The sequence below is a fragment of the Phocoena phocoena genome, chromosome 11, assembly GCF_963924675.1.
Source record: "Phocoena phocoena chromosome 11, mPhoPho1.1, whole genome shotgun sequence".
Lineage (NCBI taxonomy): Eukaryota > Metazoa > Chordata > Mammalia > Artiodactyla > Phocoenidae > Phocoena > Phocoena phocoena.
The window spans coordinates 90,351,637-90,370,563 of NC_089229.1; the positions used below are offsets into that span (position 1 = coordinate 90,351,637).

The window sequence follows — 18,927 nt, forward strand, 5'->3', positions numbered from 1 at the left end:
TGAATAATACCTACAGATCTTCCAGAGCTTGTCCTATTTTATGGTTTCTTACTCTGAGCTGCTATCATATGCTAAGGGCTTCTTCCTTCCCATCTATTCTTAAAGAAAGGAAAACAGGAACTGAACTCTTATGTGCTGAAAACTTTCACCTATATTCCCCACTTTATAGATGAGGAAATTGAAACTCAGATATAAGTTAAGTAGCTTGTCACACAGTAAGTGGAACAACTGAAATTTGGACTAACTCTGCAACTTCTGTATATCCTGCAAATCATCTTTTCTCTCAGATATCCTAGGTCAGTGTATAAAATTTTTCTTAAGCAGAAATAGCATTTTTTAAACTATGAAATTTTATATAGTATCCCACCATATGAAAGAGGTAAAAGCAGTTTCTCTCGTTGAAGCTGCAGAGAGGAGGCCTGGAGCCTCATTTGGAAATCACTGATCCAGAGCCCACAGAGTCCCTCCTCCATGAAGACCCTCGCTGGTGAACGGGAAGGTGGAATGGGAGCTGATCATTCGATGGCAACAATTAGACCAGGTTTGCCTTTCGTGGGGACGCTTAGGCTCAGAGATAGTAGGGTGACTTCTCAAGGGCACAGGGCTGCTAGGTGGCAGAGCACCGTGACTCGCAAGTCTATACTGTTGCGATCACGTCACTCTGCTTCCCCAAACCACCAGGCACCAACAGCAAGGAGCTGTCAGCGCAGCCCTGCGGAGGAAGCTCTTCTTATGCCCGGTGGCGAACAAAGCAGCTGGTTCACGGAGGCATTCAGTGGTGTTCACAAGTGGTGCCTGCCCAGGTGTACTTACATATTGCAGTTTGTACAAATTGACTTGTTGGTTTCAGAACAAGTAGCCAGCTTTTCAGACAGTGTTAGTGCAACAGATTTGCACAGATTGCTTGCACTATTGCAGATGTTTTCACTGGATGTGAACCAGGCCCTGGCATTGCTCTGCTGGGAAACCCGCTAGTGTGGGTTTTGTGATGCACAAAACCAAAGTCGAAAGCCAGGTGTGGGCAGTGCAGGGCTCTGATCTAGAGGATCAGCTCCTGTTTGGCACCATATGCCTATGGCACGAGGGTCCTCCTTGGGTCACAGGCTGTACCTCTTTTATATCCCAAGGTCCGTGACTGTTGGGGGTGGAATGGGAGGGGGTGGTTCAGGTGTCACCCTGGGGAAACTGAGCCAGCCCAGCACAGGCACCGGCTTCAGATGCTCTTATCAAATGTATTCAAGAATCCCAAGATGGCCCTTGGAGATGGTGAGAGGCGTGCTTGTCCTGAAGAGCCATGTAATATACTAAGTTATTCGAGGAATTGTTTTCAGCCCCTCACACATTATCTTCTTTATTTTTTGAAGCCCTGTGAGAAAGCTACCATCACTATGTCCATTTCACAGATGAAGCCACTGAGTCACACTCAGGGGCAGAGTCTCAGTTGAATTTCTCTCCACCCACACAGTCCCTTTTTCTAAACCATTCCATCTGCTGTACGGCTGGGCCCTGTGCTGTCCTGCTTCCCAAGTTCATTGGATAAGGGAGGATGTGATCTGGGTGATTTTGAACATGAAAGAACCCTTCCAAGACGATTTTGTTATTTGTGTTTGTAAAGGCAGCAGTGGTTGCAGTTAACTTTTCCTGTTGAAACAGCCCTGTGGATGTTTTGGCGTTCTCAGAACCGAACAAAATTATGTTATATCAGCTGGCTTTGAAGTCCTTTCCACTGCCCTGGACTCACCATGACACGCAGGCTCAGAATCTCCCCACACACCAAGCCTCCTGGCCTCCTGCACGTTTGAGCTTTCAGTGATGTGGAACTACTCCGGGGCCTATTTTTCACTGAAACCCAGGACTCTCAGTAGCCTCACATGTGGTTCAAAAATGTGAGTGGGTTTCCTGAGTAATGGTCTTGTTACGGGGTTTGGAAAAAAAAAAGAGAGAGAGAGAGAGAAGGAGAGATCTAACTTGGAGGAAAACCACTTCTGGAGAAGAGTACATGTATTTCCATAGAAAAGTTATTTATTAAAAGAATCCATCGTGATTCTGCGGCCTTTTCCTGAGCCCGTATGTGCCTTGTGGGTTACCCTCTCTCTGTTCTGTCTCACCTTTAACCTGTCTCCTGGGAATTTTATTGGGTAGTCACACACCACTGCCCTGAAAAACTCCCACCGTTACTGAGATGGAACATGGTCGTAAAGGTCATCCTCGGGCTGCCGTATTAGTTAAGGGTACGTTGACTGCCTTAGCCGACGATGCTAGCATCTCATGACGACGCGATAGAAATGTGTTACTGGATCACATCATGGGCCATTGCAGGTGGGGTTTCTCCTCCAGGTGGCAACTCAGGGGCCCAGCCCCCTTCTGTCTTCCTGGCACCACCGTCTCTATCTGGAGATGATAGGTAGGTAGAGGAGGGGGGAGGGAAGGAGAGGTAGGGAAGGTTGCTCCTGGCAGATTTTCAGGGCCTAGGGGCCAGGGAGTACAGTCTACCCCTTCTCCCTCCCAGTGAACAGAACTGACTGCGTGTGCCTGGGCAGTGTAGCCCCAATGTGCATGGTTACACTTGCAGTGACAGTAGACCTACCTGATTCTGCCGAAAAACACATGCACAGGAGCTGTCTGTGGAGGCCTGGAAAGAAACTTTGATTTGGGAGTCAACAAGAAGAAAAGCTTCAGAAGGTAGGTTCAGAGGTTTGGTTACCCCCATGGGTCCCGGTCACTGACGCCATGGGTGTTTTATGAATGCTCGCTGCCAGGGGTGAGTGTATGGCATTAGTATTCTTTAATGTGGCTCCGGAGTCTTTAATACTTTAACGTGGCTGTATAGTCTTCCTTGACCCTTCCAGAAAGAAATCACCTGTCCTCTTGGTACTGCATTGGCTGCTTTATGTATTTCTATCACATCATCTGTACCACTCTATTACCCTTAGTTTCCATTCTAATCTCCCTTATTAGAATGTAAACCCCTCTAAGCAGAGACCTTGTCTCATCTATCTTCATAGCCCCAGCCGCTTCCACGGTGCCTGACATGGGATGTTGAGTCCACAAATGACTTTCTTTGAGGGCTAGAAATTTACTATTTCTCAAATGGAAAGTTTTAAAAGCCAGCCTCTGTCAAGGCAGCCCTGGTCAGTGCCACAGTGCCTGCCCTTTTACCAAAATGGGAAAGTCGATTTGGACTTCAAGCCTCTATCCAAGAGAGGTATAGAGCCATACGTCGGTCCAAGAATGTGAGGGGCTTTCCCAGGCTCTGAAGATCACCCCTTTGCTGGTTTCAACCATGGGTAGGAGTGGAGGGAGGGCCCAGGGGCTCCAGGGTGTCTCATCTCATTTACCTGCCTTAATCCTATCAGCCTCACCTCCACCTGCTGTCTGCCTGGAGACACTGGGACTTACCCTTGTGTTCCTAGGGCCCAGGCCAGTTCCTGGTCCATAGCATTTTTGCTCAGTAAGCATTTGGTGAATGAATGAACATTTGACTAAAGTTAGAAACTTCTAATCATTGAGAATCACGCATATAGCAGACAGCTTGGGACCTGGGTGGAAATCAGAAGAACTGGATTTTACTTCTCACTTTGGCTTTGAACACCTGTGATATTTTGATTTGTCCCTAGAGCTCCTAAATATATATTTAGAACTCCTAAAACCCTTGGAATTTCCCAAGTGATAAGAGCAGTAAAGGTGTCTGGGTATTTAGAACAAAACCCTTTCAACCACATCTGAGCTTATGTAAATGAGAAAACTTTTGGAAAGCAATGGGGGCTGGTTGGAGGTTAGAACTTTCAATCCCATCCCCATCCTTAATGTCAGTAAGTTCCTTAGATGTGTAACCAAGAGAAGAAAGTGCTTTCTGAGGAATGAAGTGATGGGCTGCCCTGGAGGTGGCAACTCCAGAAGCTCACTGGAAGTGTTCCGTAGAAAAGAGTTAACCATTTGCCAGGGATGGAGAGTCTTTTCGAGTAGGAGAGAGGGTTAGCTTGCTGATTGTCATCGAGAAGGGAGGACCGTGTCAGGGTCTGTGGTGCCTGATGAGTAACAAAAACTATGAGAACTTGGTGTTTCTGTCCTTAAGCCATTGGGGGAAAAGGTGTGTACCACTATTACTGGTGTGACTGCAGAAGGTTGACCACATTTGAGCTCTACAAGTGAAAAATGTTGAAAAAGGCTTGTCTAATGCTTTCTTAGTCCTTCCAATGGCAACCAGACTCTGATTCCACACCACAGTTTTACAGGTTAGCCTATGGCACCATTTGTGTCTCTGGTGCCTGGTGTACTGCAAGTGGTCAAAAAATCTTTCCTTGATTGAGTGCTTTATTCACTCAGCGGATTAGATGAACGTATATTTGTTGAATGAATGACTGGATGAACCAGGGACTCGTCCTTGACCCCAAGCTTAGAGCCCCACTTGCCCCAGGTCTTGTGATTATGGCCTTTGTTTTCCACAAGGTCGTAAGGGTTCAGGTGACCCTGCCCCGAACAGTTTGTTCGTGTCCCTCGTAATACAACTTCCAGAGCTAAACATGATCCTCCATCGTTAACTGAGTGACCCACCAGGATCAGGCCTTGCGATAAGCGTCAACTGAAACTGAAAACGCGTGCTGCTGTGGAAGGCCAAGAGTCAGAGAGATCGTGGCTCGAGTTTCCTTCAAATGCACCCCAAAGAGGCTTTAAAAACCAAAGGTAGAAGTTTGTGTGTGTCAGGTTTTGTCGCTTTCTAACTCCTTTGGCCAAAGTGGTTGTTCTGTTCAGTCCTGGGCATGGCCTCTGAGCTCTGAGCCTGGGCCAGGCCCCAGGCTAGTGATCAGTGAGCTAGGAAATGCGCCAGCTAATTTGAAGCACATCACATCAGACATTTCCTGAGGTGGAAGGGAAGGCCTCCTTGCTAGAAAGCAGGGAGGATTTTGGCTCCTAGAGATTGGATTCAGTAACTTTACTCCCTTGGCTGACGGCCAATCCCCTAGCAAGTAGCTCTCATAAGGTCTGCAAAAGACTCAGTTCCAAAGTCTCCAGCCCCTGCTTTACACGTTGACACCACAGCCTTCTTGGAGAGATGTATCCCCTTTCTGGGGTCAGGGACAGCTTTTAGAAAAGGGGAGCGATGATCGAATCTGATTAAAGATTTTATAAGAATTGAAAAAAGAAATCCTTACTAATTTTTCTAATTTTAAATTTGGGGGGCAGTGTTGACTTTGTAGTAGAAAATTGTCAACCCCGAATTAGAACACTGTCCCCCCGAAAAGGTTGCCATTCATCACTTTCCTTCCTTTTCAAGTTAAATAAAGCCATATAATGAATGTATAGGTATGGATGTATTAGTGTTAGATATTAAATGTATAAATTAGAGTCTAGTGGTAGTTTCTCAATTAACTTAAAAAATTGGCTTTTGCAGCCAAGGAATTTGATCTCAGTAGCACTCAAAGTTAAATATTCTGTTATTCCAAACTCTTCAGCTCTTTCTATGCACCACGTAGGCTACTATGAATGCCTGTGTGAATGCCTCTATGTTCAGTACACTGTAGCACTTCACAGATGATTACAAATAACACTAATTAAAACACAGAGGCCCTAGCTGCCTCCTGTCTGAATTCTTAGAGTTGAATCCTGGAGTGAAAATTAAGCTGGTTTGAGGGGCCCCTAGGGTACATGAAGGAATAAAATACAAAACACCTTTGTGTGAATTAGCAGATCTGATACCCTTTACACCTGTGAAATATGGTGCTTTTAGTAGGTAATTCTACAGTTTATCAACTGAGACTTAGGACAGATACATTTAAAGTCATCTATTGGGATTGAAACCCAAGTCTTCAGACAGATGGATGCTTTGCCCATCCTAAACTGTACACTTCAGGAGCACCGGTGTACCAGGGATGTACAGAGTGACGGCTGTGGAGACCCCTGAAGGAATGATCTGGTTAAGTGCCTGGTGTGACTTTTCTGTCATCTAAACTCTGAGGCTTCCGTCTAACTCTGGACACTTCATCTTCTCTTTTGGGAAAACTGATCTGGGACTATTTGATTCCTACCTGGAAGGGGTGCTCAAGAAAATCATAAAATATTTACAAAGTGCTTTAAGTTTCAGGGAAGTAAAGTTCCAGTCTGTGAACATGGGAAATGCACCTGCACCAGCAGGTGTCTTATCAGCTCACCCAACGTTGCTTACTTCACTCCTGACCTGTCCGTGTGCGAAAACCTAAGGAAGTCACACATACACTTGCTACTTTTCTTTAGCCACATGTACTCCTGGGAATGGAGTGGTACATTATTAACACGTCCAAGGAGGGATTTAAAGGGGTGGGAGTGAGAAGAGAAGGTGGCAGCAGGGAGGTGAGAAGGGGAGGAAGAGGTGGGGGCGAGTCAAAGCTGACAACACCCAGGGAGCCCAAGCTGTTAACCTGTGGGGTCTGGACAGCTTCTGCCGTTCCTCCCCTCTCCCCACGAGGAGAACCTGAGACTCCCTGCCTGGCCAGGTCTTGCAAAGAACTGTGCCAGGCTCCGCTGTGGCCAGGCCTTGGTGACAAGAGACAGTGGGGTGCAGAGCTGTTCACTTGGCATCCTTTACCTTTACAAAGGTCACTGATAAAATGTGAAACTGACGATGCGTGCATGGCTTCATGGAGATGCGCTGGAGAGCGGGGATCCAGGGCGAGGGGCGGATGCACAGAGAGGGGGACACAGCCTCCCGAAACACACACAGGAAGGCTCAGGACAGCCAACTGCTCCAGTGAAGCAGCAAGCTTGGGTTTACTTTCAACTCAAAATGTTTTCCGTTGTATATCCATCACCTCTTCATTCTCAGGAAGCGACACAAAGTAACAGGCTTCAGGATGCCATCTGTGTCCATTCTGACAGTGTTCATGTCACAAGACACAATTATGTACTGCAATTATACAAAATGCAAAGAACAGATTGCTGCTAGTTACACAGGTTAAAATGAAACTGACAACCCCAAAGAAAACAAAACAGAAAGTTATCTCTGTCAGAATCCATAGAGATGCTTGACAATATTACCCCCCTCCCCCAAAATGTAGGCAAATCATTGTCCTAGCACGCTGCAGTTCATTGCCACAACTTCATAAATTCCCAGCTCTTTGGGGGGAAGGAAAGTGCGTGTTCACAGCCTATAGTTTGCAAAGAAATAGCTTTTACGTGTATGCAGGCCAACAGAAAGAGGAACGCAAACTGTAGGCACCAAGATTGCTCAGACAGCAGTGGAGTCTAAAGAGTGAGACTTCAAAGTCTTCTGAACCAGATCTAGTTTGTTGAAAAGGAACCTGGACAGTGACATTAGTCCAAGAGGGCCAAGGAGGAAACACTGAACTGTTAATAAGAAAAAAACAGCAAGAACTAGAACAATTAAGACTTAAATATTTTTTCTTGCTCTACTTTGAAGCTGAATTACAGCTCTTCATATTTGGAAAAGATACGCAGTTGATCTGTGGGAAGAACCTTTCTCTCTCCCCCGATCCACCCTCCCCATTGCTGATCCAGTAAGCTTATGTTGGATTATAGATAGCACTGGTTCAATTTCCTTGAAGCAGAGTTGCCATTTTTTCATGTGTGGGCATGCCTCTTTTTAACAATGAGGTATAATTTGACACCAACTATGCCTGATCCTTCTTGGGTTACGAGCTTGCTCAATAGTGCGGGCAGAAAACGTTCTGATAAAATCACACACGTACAAAAATTATTGCACTTAAAAACAACAGCAAAAAACTCAGCCCAGCCAGCAAAGGGCCAGCAAAACTCTTCGGAAGTGTTGTGCTTCCTGCCCTTTGCAGAGCGTCTGGACCTTTCTGGTGTCCGGTTGAATTTGGTCCATTATTGAATGTCCAGAAGTGAGAGTCCGAAAGACACTGTAGGCTCTTTAAGGCTAAGTCTTCCCGGTGCTTCTATGAGATAAATTATCTCCTTGGCCACGTACTGTAAAGTAGGGCTCTTTTTAGCAAATGGCTAGTAGAGCCCCCCCCAAAAAAACTCTTGGAAGCAAGGGAGGAGGGGTTCACATCATGTCCTGTCCTGTAAATGAGAGACAGAGGAAGACAATAAGCAGCCTGGGAGAGCAAAGCCCCTCATCAACAGCTCTGTGGCTGGAAGTAGAGCGACCGCCTCCTGATTCCATCACTAGCTCTCATTACACTCAACCCCACAGCCCATGTGGACGTGGGTTTATCTGTGCATCCTTCTCTGTGCAAGTCCTCCTTTCTGTGGCTCTGTCTTTCCCTCTACCTGCAAATTTGTCTCTGTCTGTCTTTCCTTATTCTTTTTCCTTCCTGCCTCCTTGTGCTTTCTGTCTGTGTTTGTTGATGAATGCAATGGTCTGATGCTAATCCTATCCTGGTACTCACTAGTCCATATCCTTTCATACTTCTTCCTCAAGGCACCCTTGTCCTCTCTCTCCCTGTCAATGATCCCTCCAACCTTAATATATTCATACACATTCTATGCTCTGTTTACTGAGTTGAGTTAGAAGATTACTTGTTACTTTAGCCAAGATTACTTACACCTCCGAAATCTGATGTCCTAGTTAAAACGTGAGCACAAGGCATTGACTGTGTAACGATTTTTTTTCACGATGTTCTCAAGTAAGTACTCACATAATAGATGAGATCAAGGCGTTTGAAAACTCCGCTAACCTAAGACTATTGTCAATATTGTTTTTCTTCTTTGGGGTGTCTACTTTAGCTCATGTCTTCTTTGTAGCCCCTTGTGTGGCCCTTGTAGTCAGTAAACTGTTTGCATAAAGTATCTAGATAAATAGCATTGGATGGTAATATCCCGATATTGCAGGCACAGATCCAATATCAGAGTAATTTAAGGTTCAGGGTGGAGGGAATGGAGGGCAAATCTTCATGAGTTGCTGAAGCTCTTGCATGCCACACCCACCAACCTAGGCCCACTGAAGCTCAAAGATCTGCTACGGTATTTGTCTCTCCCTATGACCACCTCCCTGTGACCACCTCTGTGGGGTCAGAGTCAGCACAGATAGCCACTGCTGCCTTTGTCATATCCCATATCATGCCCTCTCCTGTTGTGCTAAGACAGGGTGCCCATGATGGGTTCTTCTCCACTTACTGGTCTGGATTCTGAACTAAGACTTGCTGACATTCTCATAGATGACGTCACTGATGCAGAACTGCTGCTTCTTCTTCATCCACATCAGTTGCACACACTGATGGATAAAAATGTACTGCTCCTGGAGCAAAAGACAAAGACAGGTTTTAGAGCAAGATATCTCTGTGCAAAAATATAATATTTTAATACTATGGCAGTATTAAATGCTATGATGTGATGTCAAGGGAAACATTCTTCATTATTTATGAGACAATTTTTTAAACATCTTTATTGGAGTATAATTGCTTTACAATGGTGTGTTAGTTTCTGCTTTATCACAAAGTGAATCAGCTATACACATACATATATCCCCATATCCCCTCCCTCTTGCGTCTCCCTCCCCCCCGCTCTATCCCACCTCTCTAGGTTGTCACAAAGCACCGAGCTGATCGCCCTGTGCTATGTGGCTGCTTCCCACTAGCTATCTATTTTACGTTTGGTAGTGTATATATGTCCATGCCTCTCTCTCACTTCATCCCAGCTTACCCTTCCCCCTCCCCATGTCCTCAAGTCCATTCTCTACATCTGAGTCTTTATTCCTGTCCTGTCCCTAGGTTCATAGAACCAGTTTTTTTTTTTCTTTTTTTTTTAAGATTCCATATATATGACACAATTTTATAACTAGAAAATCCAAGAGAATCAACTGTAGAAATAGTTTGATTAATAATAGGGCTTAGACTATCACTACTTAATGCTAAAGGCAATGAATATTCAATCAATAAATCATGGGGCTATTTGAAAAAAAAAGTAGCACATCACCTCATAATACACTGAAATAAATTCCAGGAAGTTTCATGAATTAAGCCATAAAAATATAAAGGAAAATATAGGTTAATTTTTCTCTGATTAAGGAAGGACTGTTTAAACTTTAAACAATGAAATAAGTTACAAATAAAAATGTCAAATTACTGTATATAAAAAGCAGTAAAAGGAATAAAATAAAGGGCAAACCAGAAACTGAGAGGGAATATTTTCTAGAATTATGACAAATGTTGATACCTTCATCTTTGTTTAAAATTCATCCACATCAGTAACATGCACACTTAAAGTGACAAATAAATAAAATACACTGACCACTAGACCAAATCCTCCTGGAAAGCAGGGACTGTGTCTTTTTATTCCTAATACCCAGCACTTAGTTTGTGCTTATTAAATGTTTAAGTAAACTGAGGAAATATTAAACCATATGCAAAAAATGGCCAAGTCATAAAAAATTGTAAATTAAAACTATTTATCTATAAAGTAAGCAAACCTGAAGGAAAAAAATAATATTCAGTGATGATTTGAGTTTGTTGAAGCAATCATTTTTACCTACAGTTGGTGGAGGTACAATTAATAAAATGCTAATAAATGGCATTGTGGACAGATAAAAGTAAGAAAGGAAAGAATCCAATTTAATGTCCTATAAAAAGGAGAATGTTTTAAGTAAGCAACAGCATATCTTAAGTGAAACAGTATGGGACTTCCCTGGTGGCCCAGGGGTTGGGAGTCCGCCTGCCGGTGCAGGGGACACGGGTTCGAGCCCTGGTCCGGGAGGATCCCGCATGCCGCGGAGCAACTGGGCCCGTGTGCCACAACTACTGAGCCTGTGCTCTGGAGCCCACGAGCCACAGCTGCTGGGCCTGCGTGCCGCGGCTACTGAGGCCCACGCGCCTGGAGCCTGTGCTCTGCAGCAGGGGAGGCCGCTGCGGTGAGAAGCCCGTGCACCACAATGAAGACCCAACACAGCTAAAAATAAATAAATAAAATAATTTTTAAAAATAAATAAAAGAAAAATAAATAAATAAAATAATTTTAAAAAATAAATAAATAAATAAACAAAATGAAACAGTATTCAGTCTTTAAAATGAGAGTTTAGAGTTTTAGGCAATTTGGGATGATACAGGTAGCAAAATATTAAGTGAAAAATCAGAATGTAAAATTAGCATATGTGTATAGGGCATATGAGCACAATTGTGTGAACATTATACTTGAATGAAGGCCGAGATGAGGTACGCCAAAATATTGAGAGTAGCTGTCCTTATGTCATGAAGTCAAGGTCATTTCTCCTTTTTCCTTATTTTCCGGAGTTTCTCTCTAAGTAATACCATTAAAAATAGCCTTTAACTAAGAACCAGTTAAGATAACCACAGGATTTCAAGGACCTTTTGTATGACAACTTCATACAAAGGATAAAATTAAATACTTCAAACTTCCCTGGACTCACATGTATTTTTCAACAAAATTTGGGGAAAATATATTCTCTTATATTGTGACAACATCACATCAGTAACTGAGCTTCCCTTTCTTGTTATGACACATCCCTCCATGGTTTCTGGTGTTGAGTCAAGCACAGGGCATCGATAAGGACAGAGACTGCCTGGTTTCTCAACCCATACCTACGCAGTGGCCAAACTTTGTGTCTAAATAAATACGTAAATAAAGTAGCTAGGCCACAGGAAAAGTAAATAAAAGACTATTTACAGACTCATCTCTGAGAGTTCCTGAGAAATCAGGAGGCTGCCAATGAGGAGAAGCGGCTGCTCAAAGCAAGGCCTGACCTCCTGGGAAAACCTATTAGAGGAAAATTAAAGAAAACCTTTGATAAAAATAGAAGAGAGCCCAGGAGAGGCGAAGGCCATCCACATGTGGCACTTTACAATTTCAAAGCACTTATCTTGATGATATCGGTTCACCTGATGTATACTTTACAACAAACAACTAATGAACGTTGTCCTTCACTTTTTACAGATGAGGGATGGGAGCTTTTTAAAAATATATATTTTTATTGTTTAATTTTTTTTTTTTTTTTTTTTTTGCGGTAAGCGGGCCTCTCTCTGTTGTGGCCTCTCCCGTTGCGGAGCACAGGCTCCGGACACGCAGGCTCAGCGGCCATGGCTCACGGGCCCAGCCGCTCTGCGGCATGTGGGATCTTCCCGGACTGGGGCACGAACCCGCGTCCCCTGCATCGGCAGGTGGACTCTCAACCACTGCACCACCAGGGAAGCCCTATTATTTAATTTTTTAAAAATTGGAGTATAGTTGATTTACAACGTTGTGTTAGTTTCAGGTGTACAACAAAGTGATTCAGTTATACATACATCTATGTCTATTTCTTTTTTTAGATCCTTTTCCTTATAGGTTATTACAAAATACTGAGTTTAGTTCCCTGTGCTATTCAGTAGGTCTTTGTTTGTTATTTATTTTATATATAGTAGGGTGTATCTGTTCATCGGAATGGGAGATTCGAGAGGTGAAGTGAGTTGTACAGTGGTCAGGGTTGGTCCCGAGCCTCTTTCAGGGTCTGGCCTGACTACCCTACTCTCTGACTACCCCTCGCTGCACTTGTGCAGGGGTCCACACGGCGTGCCTGGTCAGCTAAGAAAGGGGAAAAGGGCTCATCAAAATACGGCCCGTGCGGCATGTTGCAGGGACTTGAAACACGCATCTGAGGATATGGTCAAATTAATCAGTGACTTCTGCTGTTTGTAGAGGGGGTGGGGTACTAGAATGAAGGCAATGGGCCGTCAAGAGGGCGTAGGAAATTGAAAAACCAGCATGGGAGGTAACCTGTACACAACACACTGTGGTTTCTGTATATACATTGACTCCGCTGGAGAATCATTCTGGCCTCTTGAAAACCATTAGTGTCAAAGGAGTGCTCTGGGATGATGAAGAAAAATAATTTTTTACTCTGCTCTTTATTATTAGCATCAGTAAACTAGGAGGCAGCAGGACTGGGGGGTGAATGAGCTCAAGGAGGATGTTAAGGAAATCCTAACATTCAAGTTACAGGTTGAACCACGAAGAGCACAGGAATGAGGAAAAACAGAGGTAAATCATTGGACGAGAGGTTCCAGACACAACTGACAAAACCGACATAAATAAATAACTTGAACTAGAGAGGATCACTGCAAAATCCTGAGGGAACTCAAGAGTGAACTGGAACAGTTGGGAAAAATAAGTGACCCGTGGTGACCTCTGCCTCTTCTGCTGACTTTGAATTTCCCCACGAGAGTTCAGGGAAGGGATATTGTACTTAAAAAAGACTGTTTCCCTGGAGATGTCAACCTAAAATACTACCATAAACAAAGAAGCAATCAAAATTTGAGGAAAGGAAGTTACAGAGAAAACCCAACTTTTTCTCAGCTTTACAGAAAGGCACATGGTGGTCACCCTGGTGTCCTGGGATTACCACACATGAAGAAAGATAATGGCACTGAAAATTGGTTAGAGGGTCTACCATGTGAAGGTAGACATTTGAAAAAGCGATTAGGATTCTGTTGTTGGAAAGTCGAAAGCCAACAGGCTGTAATCACAGTCTATAAAATTATTAAAGGTATGCATTAAGTCAGTGGGGGCAGACAGTTCATCAAATCCAAAATACTTAAAATAAGGAGTGGCCCTTTGAAGCTTGGAGATCAATATACATAATAGAGAGTTTTAATCACATAGGAGGATATAGATTTATGGAAGTGAAAGCCAAAAATATGGACAGATTCATAACACAGGTTTTTTTTGTTCGTTTTTTTACGGTACGCGGGCCTCTCACTGTTGTGGCCTCTCCCGTTGCGGAGCACAGGCTCCGGACGCGCAGGCCCAACAGCCATGGCTCACGAGCCTAGCCGTTCCGCGGCATGTGGGATCTTCCCGGACCGGGGCACGAACCTGTGTCCCCTGCATTGGCAGGCGGACTCTCAACCACTGCACCACCAGGGAATCCCCATAACACACTAGGTAGTTGGGCTTGTCTGGGAAACCAGGACATTTTAAACTTACGATAATAGGATAATGTCTATGTCTCCACAGTGGTAAATTAGAAGGTAGCAGGACTGGAATGTGAGTGATCTCAAGGAAGTGAGCACACGAATAGATGTCTTGCTTCCTAATCATCCCTGAGCCATCTGAATGTGAATGAGTTACTGTTTCCAAAGTGCTATGATCTTGCTAGAGCTCAGAAATAAACAGATTGGAACGTCTGTGCCAAGCCTCCGTCGGACAGGTTGGGGAGGCAGGAGAGAAAAGGGTGGGAAAGGGGAAGCCGGAAGCATTGAGACGGCAGCCCGGACTGTGGACTTTTGAGTTATACTGACATCTAGTGGTGATTTCTGGGAAAAACATGAGGAAGATTAAGGCAGGTTTTAATCCCTTGGGAACTGAGTCAGAGGTCAGGCCAGGCTGGGTTCCAGTCTATAAGTGTTCCTCCCACACAACACTCCTCGAGCAAAAAGGATTAGTGTTCGCCCGAAGCTAAGAAGTTGCGAGTACGGCTGGGTGACTAGGATTACGAAGAAGCTATTGTGCTTAGCTTTGTGAACCCACACAGGTGCACACCCGCTGCTGCTCTGAGGCAGCGTGAGTCTGTCTGTCTGGGGCTGCCACCTCAGCCTGAGTGCATTTTAAGGCTCTTAGGTGGGGAGGACCTGGGAGAAGAGGAGAAAGGAGAGCACGTAACGCTGATGTGTATTTCTGGGGACGCCTCCATGTTGTTACAATGACGATTCCATTCATTTAGCTCAAGGGACTGGCAGTGCTGGTAGATGAGAGGCTGGAAATCCTTAAAATTGTAAGGATTTTATTTCATCACAAAGCACAAAGTCAACCCATATTATCATCAAAAGTGAATTGAGCCACATGAAGGGCAAACGAATGACAAACTTATTGAGTCAAATCTAGCATTTTATATAGAAATTAAATCACATCAGTTTTAAAGTCTCCACTTGGTGGCATTTCCCCAGATGGCTGTCACCTTCACTGAACTCTCAGTCTGTTCAAAGAGCTTTTATTCCATTATAGATACACCCATGTGCTCTGGGTTACTGAAGGGCCTGTAACACCAATGAAAGTGCGGGCACCAAATGGATTTCTAGAGACTAATATCTGTTTCTTTTATACCTTGGAGCCGTTTGAATGTGCACAATATGAAACTGGGAATGGCAGATGCAAAAATAAAAAAATCGAGACAATGGTTTTGACATATGCGATTGAATAACGGGAAGTTTTTCAGTCAAGGGCAAATTTAAAAATACATGTGATTATGTTCCTACCTCGGTCTGTACCATAGACATCCGGTATGACCGCATTTCTGACACCAGCCCTAGGATGTCCACAAACTCATGATCCCGAATGTGCTGCAAGAGCCTGTCCAGGGCAATGAATGTTCCTGTCCGACCGACGCCAGCACTGGAAAAGAGGTTCCGACAGCACATCACTTAGCGCTTCTACACTGTTGGAAACAAATTGGCGATGAAAAAAGACCAAAACCAAAACCCAAAAACACACCAAAACTACATGTAGCATCGTTGAACAAAAAGACTAAACTGACAATATTTCCCGCTTAACTGTTGTTTAAGTATGCAGCTGTGGTCGATGTGTCTCCTAACGTCGCAGTTCTATCACTGCTACCTCTCTTAGAGAGGTGTGGGTCTGCCTTGGCCACACCTGCCCATCCCGCCCCCCAGGGTTTCTGTTCCTTAGGAAAGTAAGGATTCCATATGGAGCCTCCTGGACAGTCAGTTCTGGCCCCCCAGGGAGCTGATAAACGTAAACAATTCCAGTCTTCCGAGTAGCCTCAGAGTTAAGCCCTCACACCCAGCTAGAAAGTTTAGTTGAGATGTCCACACCCTAGTTCTAGGGCTGGGGCCTTGGTAATTTGTGCGTCTTCAGCCCTAGGTCAAGTTCATCGTCTCAGACCTTCCTTAAAATGCATCCGCCCTGCTAGTGGGTGCTAGTCTGCTTCATTCTCCCAGATAGTTGCCTCAAAATCAGATTTAATATTTGGACCCAGTCTCTCCCAGTCCCCAAATCCCAGGGCTCAGAGCATAGAGGGAAGTGGAGTGATATGGGCTGACCTATTCTCCACCACAGTCCCCAGGGTTACAGCTAAAGTCAACCGTCCTTTTCCTCCAATCACTCACAGACTGAAGTGAACTCTGGATTATGAGGGAATATGAGGAAATAGAAATCAAAACCAATTTACATGTGGGATTTGCTGGGAGAGAAATCCAACAGGAAAAACCATGAGTTCAGAGCCGTGGTTTGCTTCTTCTACCAGACAATTCTTCCCTCTTAGGACTTACCTTCTCAGATAAAACGTTCTGTGTCTGGGTGAACACTTGCGAAGTCACATCCAGAACTATACCTGCTACCCAGCTACGTGCGTGAAAGGAGTCCATGTGTTTGACCCCAGGGTCGAGCAGCTTTATTTTCTGCTCTTGGAAAGAACCATTTTGAGATGAGATAATTTCATCTGGTGAAGCAAAACTTTTGACCTGGGAATGACTGACAGCAAGGGTAGTCTCCCTAATCAGAACCTTGGTAGCTTATGAAACATTTTTCTTTCCAGGGAGACACATTCTATCTCTCTCTCTCTCTCTCTCTCTCTCTCTCACACACACACACACACACACACACACACACACACACACACACACCCTTAGCCATTCTAGTTCACAGACCAAGGTACTAGATCCAGGATTATTGGCTGCCAATGCCTCGTCTGACAGCTTTATTCCGCTTCTACTGCTGATACAAAACAGGAGTGCATTTATATCCCCGGCTCTTCTGAGGCTGCATAAACATTTCACAACAACATTATGTCACACTGCTGGATTTTGATGGAGCTTTGTTCACGTGGTAGGAAAGAAAGCTTAAATTCAAAGATAACTCTTTCTGTAAGGGATTAGTGTGGTCCTTGATTTTTGATAATGCAGTAGATCATATAGCCCCTTTTGTCTGCAACATCTGGAAATTTAGAGATAATCTGGAAGGGAAACCTAGCAAATATGTTTATCTTCACGAGCTGAATGTTTTTATTTCACCTTTCCTTCAACTTGTGTTTTATGTCTGTTTATATTACTCTGGGTTGTGATTGGCTAGTTTTAATTTGACTTTGTATTTGGCTCTGTTATAAACCCCATAGAATCCTTGATAGGATAGGGTACCATCACATGGTGCTTAAAAGCCTGGCCTTTGGAGACCGGTGTGCCTAGATTTGAATACTAACTCCTTCATTTTCTGGATGCATGAACTTTTGTGACTCCCTTAATCTTTCTACTCCTTAGGTTTTTTTTTTTTTTTTTAATCTGATAATGGCAATAATATTAATCTCATATATTACAGGATATAAATAGCTGTATTATAAGTAAATCATGTATCTAGTAAGACTTCAGTTAATCGTACATTTTAAAAAATCATAATTCATTTAACTGTTCATTCAGTCTGATCAGTGGTTTAATGGTGGGCACTTTCCTCCACGATTTCTAACCGACAATGCATTTGATGAGGTTACCTGCAGTGCACGATCATGGGGCCTTTGCTCTTTGTCGCTTGCCGTCGGACCGTGTGTACAAACTGCAGGATGCTTTCTGCAGCGTTGGCCGTGGGCACCCCGTGATCAGGCCACGCAGTGTAGTTAAAATGCATCACATCCTGCGTCTCGTCAGCCTTTAGGAGAAAAACAAGCGTTAATCTCTCAGTCCCCCGTCAGGATGGCCCAGGCCTCGGAAGCAGCTCACAAGCGATGGTAAAGCCACATTTCACTCCTGGTCAGTATATCTCCCTTTCCAGCTCTCAGCATTGTGTCTGGCACAAAGCAGGCCCTGAAAAAAAAATACTAATTGTATAAAGCTTCAGATAGTAGGATAAATAGGCTAATCCATGCCTCTGTAGTGATAAGAGCTTAAGCAGATCAGGGTTTGCATCCCGGCTCTGCCATTTAGAAGTTACATCAGCTCTGGGCGATGAATTAAATACTGAAAGATTCTGTTGGTGACCCGCTTGGGTCCACTGGGCCAGGCTGTTGCACCCCCTTTCCCTGATGCTGCTAATAGCATCTAGCTGCACCCCACTCCTCACAGGCGTCTCCCACTGAAGGGAGCTACCTTGCTGGGAAGTGCCTAAGAGGTAGCGTTCTCAGGCTGAGGGCAGCCTGCAGCTAATAAGTGATTGATACTGGGGCACAAAAAGTCAAGATGGGACTACTCTACTGTCCTATCCTGCTTCCTTTGTTCCTGGACAGATTTTACCCAACATTACACTTTCAAAACATCCCCTATATAACAATCCTTGTCTTGGGATCGGATGCTAGGGGAACTGACAAGACAAACTCGCTGAATACCAGTGTTCTCTCATTTGAAAATGGTCTCATGATATCTTTAGCAAGGGTTGTTGTGGAGACTAAGTGTGATTGTGTTTGTGAAGGGTGGTATCTGTTAGATATCCTCATCACTACTACAGCATAATTACTACCACTTGCTGTCATCCAGCTCAGTGCATTTCAATGGGTGGTTCTGGGAATACCAGTAAATGGGTATGTTTTGTATATTTTCCCATTCATATGAACCCGTAGACCTAATATACTGTTGTTCCCTCTGACTTGCGTAAATATCAGCTAGGATGTGCGTCCTCCAAGATTTACTTCTTTAAGTCCCTACTAATTGGTAAGCATAAAGTTTTGCTATCAACTGTCAGAAATATTCCAAATCCAAGCCTCGCAAGGATCTAATGCATCCCTCACCCCTCAAATTTGCTAAGACCCTAGAATCCACTCAGGAGATAGCATACTATATCATACTTTGGAAGAATTCGGTCTGGCTATGAGTTTGGAGTTAAAGTTTAGGTTTTCAGGTATTAGAGAGAAATGAATTTCAAAGTGTCACTGGTCTTGGGTGAGGTAAAAATTAGAAATATAAATAAATGTATAAATACAAATATAATAATATTTGTATAAATATAAATGTCAGCACTTCAACTAGACCCACTGTCTCCTTGGCCTAAGGCCACACGTCCCCAGCCCTACGCAATGTCTCTCTCTACGAGCGAGTTCAAGGCCTT

General features: G+C 44.0%; 1 protein-coding gene across 2 annotated transcripts in view; it reads right to left on the reverse strand.

The window, feature by feature from the left end:
• Positions 1 to 7,350: 7,350 nt before the first annotated feature.
• The window catches only part of PTPRO (protein tyrosine phosphatase receptor type O), a 48,140-nt gene continuing 36,563 nt past the window's right edge, over positions 7,351 to 18,927 (reverse strand). For both annotated transcript variants that reach the window (XM_065887934.1, XM_065887933.1), the window contains 4 exons: positions 17,384 to 17,538; positions 15,141 to 15,276; positions 9,076 to 9,196; positions 7,351 to 8,019 (listed from right to left, as the gene is read on the reverse strand). In XM_065887934.1, the coding sequence (XP_065744006.1) occupies positions 9,092 to 9,196; positions 15,141 to 15,276; positions 17,384 to 17,538 (396 nt within the window). In that variant the 3' untranslated portion in view covers positions 7,351 to 8,019; positions 9,076 to 9,091. The remainder of the gene's footprint in view (positions 8,020 to 9,075; positions 9,197 to 15,140; positions 15,277 to 17,383; positions 17,539 to 18,927) is intronic.